This window comes from Cavia porcellus, unplaced genomic scaffold (assembly GCF_034190915.1).
Source record: "Cavia porcellus strain 051 isolate PalLab524CR breed Dunkin Hartley unplaced genomic scaffold, mCavPor4.1 scaffold_6, whole genome shotgun sequence".
In the NCBI taxonomy this organism is placed as follows: domain Eukaryota; kingdom Metazoa; phylum Chordata; class Mammalia; order Rodentia; family Caviidae; genus Cavia; species Cavia porcellus.
The window spans coordinates 50,102,750-50,116,774 of NW_026947489.1; the positions used below are offsets into that span (position 1 = coordinate 50,102,750).

General features: G+C 37.4%; 2 gene segments (V, D, J or C); both read left to right on the forward strand.

The window, feature by feature from the left end:
- The window catches only part of LOC100731126 (T cell receptor beta constant 1-like), a 76,075-nt gene that overhangs the window by 2,672 nt on the left and 59,378 nt on the right, over positions 1 to 14,025 (forward strand).
- Positions 3,432 to 4,110, forward strand: LOC134476436 (probable non-functional T cell receptor beta variable 23-1). The segment is given in 2 exon segments: positions 3,432 to 3,578; positions 3,707 to 4,110. Coding segments are annotated over 2 exon segments (438 nt in total).

Genomic DNA, 14,025 nt, shown 5'->3' on the forward strand with positions numbered 1-14,025 from the left:
CAAAAGCAGAATAAAGAGTTGAAGTTTTTGATTTATTTTCAGAACAGACAAGATATTAATAAAATGGACATGTTCGAGAAACAGTTCTCAGCTGAATGTCCCCAAGACTCACTCTGCAGACTGGAAATCAAGTCCTCTGAACCAGAAGACTCAGCCCTGTATCTTTGTGCTAGCAGTGAGTCCACAATGCTGAAATGTTCATTCCTCAGAGTGCACAAACCCCCATGGAGCCGACTCAGGAAGCAGCTGATGAGATAGGTTGGAGAGTGGTAACAGAAATGACCTGGCGCTGGCATAACTGCAGTGACACATTTTCTAAGTTAAGAATTTGTGGGCTAAAGATTGTGGTATAAGACATTCTAGGACAGAGTCTAGGGTGCTACACTCAAGAACTCCCTGTTCTCCCTTTTGTCTCTCCTGATCTTTCCCCCCTACATTTCTCTCTCTCTCTTCCTACAAGACTTCAGAGGAGTTAAGAACCACCACTCTGATAAAAATCTGCCAAATCCTTCTAAGCTTGAGTTTAACATTTCAGAGAGAAAAATCAACTACATGTGACCCAGCCATGGCCTTGTCCAGGAAAAACTAATTCTCATCAAGCATTTACACATTTGAAATCATGCAAGTGCTCTTGTATTATACATGAAATTCTGCCTCTCAAGTGTTTTCACTCAGTTCCAAAAAAATGAAACATACTGTGTTTCTCTGTGTACATCCAGTCTGTGAGTTCTAAGTTTTACACAACACTGCATGCTCACTTCATTCAGAAAAAACAACTAGCTGTCTTCCAATTACCTGCCAGCACTGACATGACTTGTATTTAGTCTTTATGGGTTTGAATAAATACTTTATAGGACTATGCGCCTAGAATCATCGATGGTGATAGTTGTTGAGACACTGAGTACTAACTTTGTATTTTATTCTTTCTGTCCAAAGATCACCTAAAGGCTCTTCAAATTTGTGCTAAAATTTCTTTTCTTATGTACAAACCCATAAAGTTTACTTCCTTAAGCTCATAATATCCATAATAGTCAGTGCTCTTGATTGTGACCAGTACACTAACTTAGAAGGACTGGCAATTCCAGTGTGCCTCCGTTCCCCAAGATATCCTCAGTGGTTATCATAAAGATACAGAAGACAATTTAGGAAAACAATAAATAATAAAAAAATTAAAAAGGAGATGTGAGAGATGGAGGGAAAGAGAGGTGTGGGAGATCTATTCAAAGACTATCAATAAGGGATTTTCAGGGTAATCACTGTCCAGTAGTAGCAGCTTTATTTTGTTATATTATTTTATGACTTTGTAAGTATTATACATAATACATAATATCTATATATAGTATTTATGTGCATACTTAGTATTTATGCAGAGATAATATATAAAGTCACAAAATACACATTTTCAAGCACATATACTACTTATAGTAGTAAAAATAAAATGTTATAAATAAATGAGATATAAATCAGGTACATTTACTGAGTGAAACCAGAAGCTTCTTTCTGTATCAGGAAGTGCGTTTGCCAGGAACATGAGTCAGTCCCAAGAAGATCAAGTCTGCCAAGCTGTCGCGTCACAGGAAGGCTGCCTGTGAGGAGGGCAGCAGCCGCAGCCTTTTGTCACTTCAATGCCACCATGACCACATGGCTGCTCTGCTGTGTGGCTCTTTGTCTCCTGAATGCAGGTGAAGCCTGAGCACAGAAAACAAACCCTTGTCCTCAGCTTGCCATTCTGACCCAAACCCTTTTCTGCATCAGCAGCACTGTCAGGCTGAGGCCTCAGCTTCTCTTTCCTTTTCTTCTAGACTTTTCTGATGACGAAGTTATCCAGATGCCAAGACATCTCATCAAATGGAAAGGACAGAGAGCAAAATGAGCTGTGTCCCTAAAAAGGGACACACTGCTGTTTACTGGTATCAACAAAAGCACAATAAAGAGTTGAAGTTTTTGATTTATTTTTGGAACAGAAAAGATATGGAAAAAATGGACAGGTTCAAGAATCAATTCTCAGCTTAATGTCCCCAAGACTCACTCTGTAGACTGGAAATCAATTCCTCTGAACTAGAAGACTGTATCTCTGTGCTAGCAGTGAGTCCACAGTGCTGAAATGTTCGTTCCTCAGAGTGCACAAACCCCCATGGAGCCAGCTCAGGAAGAGGCTGAGGAGATAGGTTGGGGGGAGGTAACAGAAATGACCTGGAGCTGGCATAACTGCAGTGACAAGTATTCTAATGTTCAGAATCGGTGGGCTAAATTTATGGTACAGGACCTCCTGTGACAGGGTGTAGGGCTGCTGTATCTCGAGAACTCCTGCTTCTTCTTTCTCTCTCCTATCCTTTTTCCCCCTACATGTTCTCTCTGTTTTTTTGTGCAAATCTTCATGATCACCACTGTGATGAAATTCTGCTCAAATCCTTCTAAGCTTGAGTGTAAAACTGCAGAGAGAAACATTAATTACATTTAAGCCACCAATATTCTCCTGGAAAACCTAACTCTAGGCATGCGTTTACATATTTGAAATCATATAAGTGCTGTTTTACTGTAGATGAAATTCTCCCTCTCAGAATTTTTCACTCAGTTCTGAATAAATGAAACATACTATGTTTCTCTGTGTATATCCACTCTGTCACTTCTAAGTTTTACACAATACTACATGCTCACTTCTTTCAGAAAAGACATCTAGTTGTATTCCAGTTACCTGCTAGCACTGACGTCACTTGTACATGGGTCTTTATAGGCCTGAATAAACAGGCCTTTATAGGAATATATGTCCAGAATCATTGATGGTGATAATTGTTGAGACACTGAGTACTAACTTTGCATTTTATTCTGTGTGTCAAAAGATCACCTGAAGGGTCTTCACATTTGTGCTATAATTTCTGTTCTTAAGTACAAACCCATAAAGTTTACTTCTATAACCTCATAATCTCCATAATATCCAGTGCTCTAGATTGTGTCCAGTACACTGACCCAGAAGGAGTGGCAACTCCTATCTCCCTCCCTGTCTCCCAGACATTCTCATAATAAAGATGCAGAAGATAATTTAGGAAAAAATAAATAATGCAAAAAATTAAAGAAGAGATATGAGAGATGGAGGGAAAGACAGGTGAGGGAGATGAATTCAAAGACTATCCATAAGGAATATGCAGGATAATGACTGTCCACTAGTAGCATGATTATTTTGTTATTTTGTTTTATGACTTTGTAAATATTATATAGTATATATATAGTTTTTATGTACAAATATAACATTTATGTATAAATAATATCTAAATTCATAAAATACACACAGTTTTTATGTACATATACTGTTTATAGTAGTAAAATTAGACATAAATTGTTGTAAATAAATGAAATATAACCCAGGTATATTTACTGAGTGAAACTAGAAGCTTCTTTCTGGTACCAGGAGGTGTGTTTGCCAGAAACATGAGTGTGTTCCAAGAAGACCAAGTCTGCCAAGCGATCGCGTCACAGGAAGGCTGTCTGTGAGGAGGGCAGCAGCCTCAGCCTTTGCCACTTCGATGCAACCATGACCACATGGCTCCTCTGCTGTGTGGCTCTTTGTCTCTTAAATGCAGGTGAGGCCTGAGCACAGAGGCACAAAAGAAAACCTTTGTCCTCGGCATGGCAAGCCAGACCCAAACCCTTTTCTGGATTGATAATGCTTAGGGGCTTAGGTCTTAGCTTCTCTTTCCTTCTCTTTCAGGCTTCTTTGATGACACAGTGACCCAGAGGCCAAGACATCTGATCAAATGGAAAGGACAGAAAGCAAACATGAGCTGTGTCCCTAAAAAGGGACACACTGCTGTTTACTGGTATCAACAAAAGCAAAATAAAGAGTTGAAGTTTTTGATTAGGTTCCAGAATGAAGATCCTCTTGACGAAATGAACAAGTTCGAGGATCAATTCTCAGCTCAATGTCCCAAAGCCTCACCCTGCAGCCTAGAAATTAAGTCCTCTGATCGAGAAGACTCAGCCCTGTATCTCTGTGCAAGCAGTCAGTTCACAGTGCTGAAATGTTCGTTCCTCTGTGTGCACAAACCCCCATGGAGCCAACCCAGGAAGCAGCTGATGAGTTCTGTTGGAAGGATGTAACGGAAATGAACTGGAGCTGTCATCACCACAATGGTTTCTTACACTGTTGAAGTGAATTTAAAAGTCATAGAAGCAGTGGGCTGGCAGTTTGGAAAAAGCACCATTTGGAGTAGGATCTGCAATGGCTTTCTCTCAAGTCCTCCTTTTTCTTTTCTTTTTTCTGCTTCATGCAGATTTCTCACTATATGTTATCTTCCTCCTTTTGTCCTGTCATATTGTGTTAATAAAATAGTATCCAAAGATCCCAATTCTCTGGCATCATTTTACCACAGTGAAAAAGATCAGTCTAATTCTTTCTAAGCTAGAGTTTAAATTCTTGGAAACAATATATTAGACATGGGCCAGTCATGACCTTCTCATGGAGTAACCAACCCTAATCATATTTGTGTTTATTTGAAATCACTAATCTTTATTTTATTATGTATACAATTCAACTCTATGACTCTTTTGCTCACCTCAGAGTGAGTGAACTATTTTACATTTCTGTGTGTTTATCCTGTCCTTCACCTCTAAGCTACACACTAATACACTCCTCTTCCCTTTCAGAAAATACACTCAGTTTCCTCCCAATTCCTGACCAACACTGAAACCACTTGGGTGTAGCTTTCCATGAATCTATGTAACCTCTTTATGGGATTTTATACTTGGAAACACAATATGGTAATACACATATAGTAATCTAGTTATATAAATATCAACTGTGGGCTCTTCAAAATTACCTTATAATTCTCCAGTCTCAGTCACAAGGGCACAGGTATTTCTCCCATATTATTATAATTCCTATGACAGTATTTAGTGCTCTAGATTTTTGTCAGTCCAGTAGTATGGATACATTCAAGAGATCCATGTCTCTCTCATTCTATCCCAGAACATTATCAATAGTTACCATAAAGTTATAGATGATAATTTAAGAATAAAATGAAGAATTTAATAGGAAATTAGAGCACAGATGCAGAGTGCAAGAAAGATGAAGATTTATTTATAGTATTAAAACAATAACTGTCAACAATCTAACAGCTGGACTATGCTCTTTTTCAAGCCAGAAAACTATACATCTCTCTTTCTTTTCTCTGTATCTGTCTTTGTCTGTCTCCCTACCTTGCATTCATCTCTTCCACTTCTTTGTCCCTTTCTCATTTATATTTCTCTATTTGCTAATGAATTTGAGCACTCTTTCATATGATGTTGTTTCTTAAATTTCTATTCTCGGTATAGCTTATTTGTATCATTTTACTGGGATCTCTATATTTTTTCTCAATCCCTAACATACACTAGGTATTCCTTGTAGACATTGAAATACTTCCTTCCGATTGATGCTCCCTGGACCTAGGTTTCCAAGAGCCAGTAGGTATGGGGAAAACTGACGATCTTCGTACTGCAATGTGTACACATTACCTGCCTTAACTCAATCAGGCCCCTCTGTGCCAAGTACTGGGCATTGTGTGATGCTTCCTCCATTATTACAATTTTTAGCAGCATAGAAAACCACCATTGTTCCTAGAGTCACTGTCAAACACCTTCCACTCAGAAAGGCTTAAAAACTATTAATCTATTTTGTTAAATTTTTGACAAACTACTCGTTTTTTCATTACCTTTTTCTAATTGGAGTCTACTGTCTGGTTATAGTAAAATTTCATACACTGTTTTTTTAAAAAACACATACCTCTCTTCCCATATCTTATCTCTTTTTATGATCAGTTTCCATCCAGAGAACTCGCCAGTCTCACTGTTGCCTTGATATCATAGATGCTTTAGGATAATTCACTAGGTACCTGAGGAATAGGTCCTATTCACTGAGACACAAAAAGAAAATTTAGTTATACTACATGGAATTTCAACATCTAGGAGAAGAAACAGGGTTAAGAAGAACCATGGAATATGTATTCAAAGGAGTGTATATTAGTAAGGGCTATCTATAGGAACAGGATTAATAGAAAGTATATGTGAAATTATGCAAATGGACTACTAGATATGCTTAACGGATCACAGGTGGAACCACCCACAATGCTGGTCTGCAAGATCAGAGGTTAAGAGGTACAAAATTCCAAATTGTATCTGCATGCTGGAAAGCTAGAGAATCCAGTAGCTGCTCAACTGAAGATGAAGAACATAGAATCAGAGGAATCAACAATTCAGTACCAGTCAAAGGGGGAAGGCCTGGGAGCTCGCCAGAGGGTCAGGGTGCAAGTCTGAGATGGAAGGGTAAAGGAATATTCAATATTCCTTCAATATTCAAAGGCGATGGAAACAATATTTTTCTTGAGAATTTGGTCACAATAATAGTTATTATTATTATTATTGCTTTATTTCCATAAATCACCCTAAATATTGAGGAAAAAATTAAGACCACTATGTTTATACTTGAGGTAACAGGCAGTATAGAGTGGTCATCGCTGGGAAGGAGAATACACATAAAGAGGTTCCACTCTTGCCTCAGACTCTGCCTTGGTACAATTTTTAGGTTGCAGCACATGAATGGAATGTTCTCTCAGGATATGGGGGCTTGCTGGTGTCAGAGTACAGAGGCAAAGCCCATAGTTGGGGAGCTGGTGATGTTTGTAGGGGTAAATTCTACAGAAAAGGATGCTATTCAGTGTGAGATTTGCACATATTCCATGGGGGCCCCTTAAATCTTTGGTGGAGTCATAAGCAGCACAGCATGGAGAAAGCCTCTGTAAAGTCTGGAAAAGAGCCAGTGCTGGGATGTTTGGGAGAAGTGGAGACTTCAGCAGTCACACAGACCTGGGAAATAGGAGTTCTGACCAGCCAGAGTGGGGAGATGGCCCTATGGAGCTGTCACCTGAGATGGTTGCTGCTTTCAAGAAGGACCACCCAGGGATGGAGGAGGAACCACTCTATGACTGGTGCTCAGAAATGTTCATCTATCTCATAAAAGACCTGCTGATGTGTCAGTAAATTACCTGCCTTCTAGAAACGGAAATATTTTGAAACTTTCCCAGAAAAGATTCTCTGCAATATAATATTCACAATTTCAAAATGGAACTAAAAATTAATTACACCTGGCTCCCTCTAGCAGGAATAAATGGTAGCCACCAGCATGTCAGCAATGGAACCCAGAACAGTAAAATACATGTGAGCCCACTGATGGCAAACCTGGAGGATCTGGACAGCTTGTGATTCCAAGTTTTGTTTTTTGTTCTACTGGAAATTGAACTCAGGGCTTTCAAACTGAGCTAAAACACCTTGAAAGCTTTGATTCGAGTAAGGCAAAAGGTGTTAGGCACACACACACACACACACACACACACACACACACACACACACACCTTTCTACTGACTAGAAAAGTTGACTCTGAAACCTAGAGTGTGTGGGAAGCCCTGTAATTGGCTGCCACCTTATATCTGCCGGCCGTACCATCTTAACTCCCTCTAGGAGTTAAGTTTGGTAGTTAAGCAGCACCTTCATTTCAACTCCCCCTCTAGGGTCTCAGTGGACTTACCCGCAGGCCGGGACAGGAGTGTGTTCAAGTAACCAATTCTAAATACTATAAATTGTACGTAATAGTGGAAACCCTCTCTGGAGTCACTTTTTCAAAGTTTATGTCACTCCAAACAGCTGGAGGACATTACTGGGGTGTAAGTCGCAGTATAATCTGATATCTACAACACAGTACAGGTGCTAGAATATTGTCTGGGTTTAAGTTGGTGGCCCCCATGTATTTACATTGTGCATTTGTGATTGGTTCATTGTCTAGGATTTGGATTGATGGTGTCAGTGCTACACACACGTAGGGATGGAGCCAGAATGTGATGTAATGGCAGGAAGAAGGAATGTCTTGCTCTTTTGCCAGTTTCCGCCTTGCTGTTTGCAGCCACCATAAACTGTGGCCCAGCCATGCCACCCTGCCTTGGAGTCAACTGAGTATGGACTGAAGCCTCCAAAAACTGTAAGAAATAAAGCTTTCCTTTCCCAATTTTGGGCATCAGGTATTTTGTCTCAGCTACAAGTAAAAAGTAACTAACACAGATATTATCAATGAAGAATTCCCTCAGGGAAGTCTAAGTACAGAAAACCTTCAAACTGTACAGTACAGAAAAACTTCAAACGATATGCATTGACACTATCTTTGTCATACTCACTTGGGACATCTTCTAAATACTAGAGACATGATACTAGAGTTTGATTCACCAGATATAACCTAAATGATGAGTATACAAAAAATGAATTTGGATAGGGTTCCAGATGTAGAATTAATTAACAAGAACTATGCCTATACCAGAGGTTGACATCATGGACCCTGGAAACTGAAAGAGTTTGTGAGAGAAGGCACGGATACAAAGATGAAAGGCAGTACCAACATTACCTTGGAGATATCGAACATGAGACAGTTAGAAAAATTGCCAGCATTTTCAAAGATACAACCATTTCCAGAGAGAAAGACAGTGGCTGTGAAGGAGCCCTTCAAGTTATTTGTGGCTGAGATGCTCAAAGACCTTCATATCCCCCAATCTGTCACTGGAGAAGGTGGTACACCAGTGATGATTCAAGGACTATTTCAATTTATGGTCAAAATAATTTTTACTGTCTGATACATCTATTCCTCCATATTTCCAGAGGAGAAATTTAGTTGTAAATCTGAATAAATAAGGCTATTTTGATTCTTTCTCAAAATTGTTAGATCTTGGAAAATAACATTGCCCAAGTACAACAATACTCCTGAGAAGAAAATCACGAAATAACATAGATGTTGGAAATTTCAGATGAAGTTTCTTATTGTAAAAAAATGCTCATGAATTTAGAAAATATGGCTACAGTGTGATCAGTTAATAAACTCAATAAAGCCATAGACATCAAGACAAAAAAGAAAAAGATACAAACTACTACCACATCAATTATGAAAGAAAAAATATCTCTGTAACTGCAACAGACATAAAAATGATTACAGGGTCAAAACTGATTATGTCAATAAATTCTACAATGAGGATGAAATTCTCTGAAAAACACAATTAATCAAACTGGTCAAAGATTAAATATGAAATGTGAAGAAGCTTATATGAAGGAAATTAAATTATTTATCAAAACTTTATCAAGAGAAAATACAAATTCATTGTCCTTTCTTGATGATTTATGTTAAAAAATTAAGGAAAAAAGAACAAAACTATACATAAACTTTTTCAAAACATTGAAGAAGATGAAATAGTTGACACATATTTTATGAATTCAGAAGAATCCAATGCCAAAGAATCCCAGAACACCTTTCATGACCATAGATTTAAAAATCTTTCACCACATATTAAGAAACCAAATCTGAATATATATACTTATATGTATTTATGTCTATTCATCTGTGGATATCTTCACATAAAAGAGGGCATACTGATAATGTAATAAGATCAATATTGCGGGAGAAACAATGGTTTAGCATTAAGAATCAATATATTTTACCATGTATAAGTAGAAGAAAGGAAAATAATCTTTTAGCTATTTTCAGAAAATATTTTACAAAATCTGATACTCATTCAAAATACTCTCAGAAAATTAAGAAGTGTGCTTGCTGTCTCCTAAAATTACATATTGACAAAAATGTACATGCAACATCCTATTTAGTAGTGAATTTTGAACCCTACACTAGGGGAAAAGTCAAGAGGTTTTCTCATTACAGTTATCTAACATTGTGTGGAGGATCTTTATAAACACGATAAAGCAAACAAAGGAACAAAATTTTTAAAAATTGAGAGTAAGAAGTAAAACTATCACTGCAAATTGCTTGGTTGCACATATAGAAAATCCTAAATAATCAATGAGTAACCAGAAGTAATTAGTGAATTTACAAAGATCATAGGATGCAGAATTAAAAGATTAAATGTTTTATTTACCAGCTTTGAAGAAATGAAAAATAAACAATAAAAAATAACAAAATTTCCAATAATATCAGCAACAAACTATTTAGGAAAAATTCAGCAAATCATGTTTAGTGAAAAACTAAAAAATATTATTGGAGGAAATTAAAGAAAACAAAAATTGAAATGATATGTTTATGGATTGGACTTTTCAATATATTAAGACAGAAAATATTTCAACAAATAATGTTGAAACAACTGAATTTAACAAATGAACTTTCAGTGTTACCTAACACTACAAATCATCCTAGATGTAGTCATAAAACTTAAAACTACAAATTCTGGGAAAAAAATATAGAAAAACATTTTCTGGGAGTAAACAGAATTTTCCTAGAACACAGAAGATACTCACCAACAGTAAAATATTAATTTCTCCTTTAGTATCCTGTGCTCCAAACAATGTGTACTTTACAGAGAAATAGCTCACAATTGGAAGAAAGTATTCAACAGTACTCAGGATCCCACTCATCTGCACACAGCAAACACCCAGGTCTATTCAGAGAGAGAAAGAGAGACAGAGGGAAGAGAGAGGAGAGAGAGAGAGAGAGAGAGAGAGAGAGAGAGAGAGAGAGAGAGAGAGAGAGAGAGAGAGAGGACAGTGGCAAAAAACAATTAGGACTGAGCAAATATGTATCCCACTTGATAGAGAACAGATCAATGATAAAGTAGATATAAATATGATTTGAGGGTTCTGTCAGCTGATTTAGAGTATAAGAAATATTGGTGGATGACATTAATAAATTGAAGCATCCTTTTCAATTCCATTTCTTTCATTCATTTCCAATGTCTCCTCTATTCCTTTCTAACATCTCCTCCATTTATTCTTCTAACGATAATCTCTCACACTTCTTTAGCCTTAGGTCCTGCACCAAGAATGATTTCTGCTCCTCTCTTTGTCACACAGCTACAAGTTTCTGTCAGTCTGAGTGAGCAATGGCCCTTTGGCCACCGGACATTGGTCCTCTCATCTCTCAGCTGGTGTGATCACTGAGAGAAGAGCTTCCATTCCTGGAAGTTTATATTTAGCCCAATCTTGCTTCCATTCAAATCACTCTTGTCCAGCAGAGGGCAGCAAAAGAGTATGTTTACTTTAGGAATGTACAATAAAAGTAGTGGAATTTTTCACACTATGGACCAACAAAAATCATTTTGTCATTATCCTATATAGATAGAGTTCCTGGATAAGCAATTCCCTGTAATTAATTCATGTTTTTCTTGGTGTTATTAAATGAAGCATTCTAATTAAAGAGAAAATGGCAGGGAAGACAAGAAAATGCCTTACAGAATAAGTGCAGTAACTATAAAATGCGCTTGCAACTCCTATATATAAAGCAGCAACTATTTGAGATACCACAGGAGAGAGAGAAAGAAGTAGGCAGGAGATAGATAAAGAAAAGAGGTGACGATTAGGTAATAACTGAAGCTGGGTAATGTGGGGACCGTTTATTTTATCATGTCTACTTTGCAAAATATTCTTTTCTCCTTTGCATAGGTTTGAAAATTTTAAGATGAAGACTTAAAATATTTAGAAAAAACAATCCGATAGATAAAAGTTGGTCACTGCATAGGGAGAAAACTTCTTGTTCTCTGTGGTACATTGGGGTGAACACAGTTAACAGTAATGCACTCTATAACTCAGTGTAGGAGAGGATTTTGAATGTACTCCTGCAAAGAAATGATAAAAATTTTAGCTGCCATTGGGAAGGCTTCCTGCTGGTAACCAGCTCAGGTCTAGGATACATCAGCCAGGCCCACTCCCATGCACACTGCAGCAGCCACTGGGACCCCTGCACAGGAAGAATGAATCAGAAAACAGAATCCATCAATATGCATTATACAAGAAACACATTTAACTCTAAAGAAAAATTCATAGACTGAAAGTCAAAGTAGAGAGAACAATGTTCTATGTAACAAGGAACCAGAAAAAAAAAATAAGGGCCGCTTGTCCATCAACTACAGAATGGATAAGAAAGATACGGCGTTTTTATACAGTGGAAAGCCACTCAACTGTAAAGAAGGATAACCTGGTGGCTCTTGTAGGTGAATGGATACAACTTGAGATCACATTCATGGTTGATACCATTTACAATCACAACACGATGTCTGCCTAGTTTAAAAAACTAAAGGAGTTAGTGAGATACAAAATGCGTAATAGATATTGTGAAGCAAAAGGGCAGGAAATGTCTAAAACGGGAAGGCAGTGGCCATTGCTAATGCAGTACAGTGTTCTGAAACCCTGTATTATTTTCATAGTTCTGTGTAGTTTGGTTTTATTCAGATTTGGTTTTTATTTTGTTTTGTTTGATTTTATTATGTTTGAGATCATGGACAGCTATTTCAAAGATAACAAAATATGTTAGGTATTGTTGCTTTCCTATTATCTTGTTTTGAAGTCCTGTATTGCTTTCATTGATTTGTTTTGATTGATTTTATTCTATTTTGTTTCACTTGATTTTATTACATATGATGATACAGGCAACTACCTTGAAGATAGCAAGGGGCATTACAATAGCCACTGTTGTAGCTATCATGTTGTTTTGAAGTCCTGTATTCCTTGCATTGTTTTGCTTTGATTGGTTGTATTCTTTTGTGTTTTTTTTTTTTTTTAGTTTATTATGCTGATGGTATGGGCAGTTATTTTGAAGATAACAAGAGGCTTTGTGGTAGCCATTATTGATTTCATTTTACTTTGAAGTCCTGACCGTATTCATTATTTACTTTAGACTGACTCTACTCTGTTTTATTTCATTTGGTTTTATTCTCTTCAAAAAAAAAAAAAAAAAAGTAAGATGAGTGGATGTGTTGTTTGTCCTGAGTTGATCATTATCCAATATATACATGAATGAAAATGTCATATTATGCTTTATAAATATATGCAAATATTTTGTATAAATGAAAAATTAAAGTTAATTTTTCTAAAGCATAAAAATAAACAAAGGTGACCAAATTGATGTGCGGGAAGACTGATTGGTGTAGGGTGCCATCGTGCATCTGGAGGTGAAGTGGAGCCCAGATAAGTACAAGTAGCAGCCAGGAGCCAGCTGTTTCTCGTATGAGACACAGACAAAACCTCATGTTATCAAGGCAGCTGAGATGTCCTTGTAAAAGTACTATATCAAGATGTTGAACATTTTTCTCTTAAAACTAGGAACAATTTATGACAGGCAAAATTACCTTTCCAGTGACTGATTTAATTAAAAACATGCTCCCAAGTGAGGGAGTCAAATATTTCTTTGAAGTACATGCTAACCTTGAAGAACTATCTCCCTACGATGAGCCAGTATTTTTAGGAAAGAGCTACATCCAGAAAACATTGGCCAGAAAGGCAGGAGCCATTTAAAAAAAAAAAATAAATTGGAAACAAATTTTGTCACTTTTCCTTTAAAAGACAAGTAAGGCTTAGAGTTTAGAGAATTTATTCAAATTGTACAACTTACTCAGAACTGAATTGGAACAAACAAATAAAACACAGAAAGAAACAGTTACGGTGTCATAACATTCCAGTGGGCCAGACTCCCTTTATTCGTAGTGTTATGTGCTTTTCCCACAGTCTGTTTGTGGGGAAGATGAAGTCACCTTGAATAACAGAAATAGATGTGCCCTGGGAAGAAGGAGAAAGACAGCTCTCTTCATTGTCAGTGAAGGATCAAGGAAGAGTTTCAGCACCCACGGAGAGCACTTGCCATAAATCAATAAGCCTCCCTGTGTGAGCACAAGAGAGTAATAAAAGTTAGGTCCTCCCCTGGGTGAGGGATGTGGCTGCATCTCTCTGTGAGTTCTAGCAAATCAGGAGAGACAATGACCTCCCTGTGTTAATCCCTTCCCCTCAGACCTGGAAACATTTCCATTTTACCTCTGCCTGACATGGATTTCAGGTTCCTCTGCTGCATGATTTTTAGTTTCTTGGGAACAGGTAAATTTCGGAAACAGATGGGGAAATCCCTGCTTTAAATTATCCAAATCTCTGATTAAGCTTCCCCCTGAAGATCTCAGCAAAAGGATATTTGCCAGCTCCATCTCCAGTTCCTGTTTTGTTTTCCCACAGGGTCCATGGCCTCTGGTGTTACT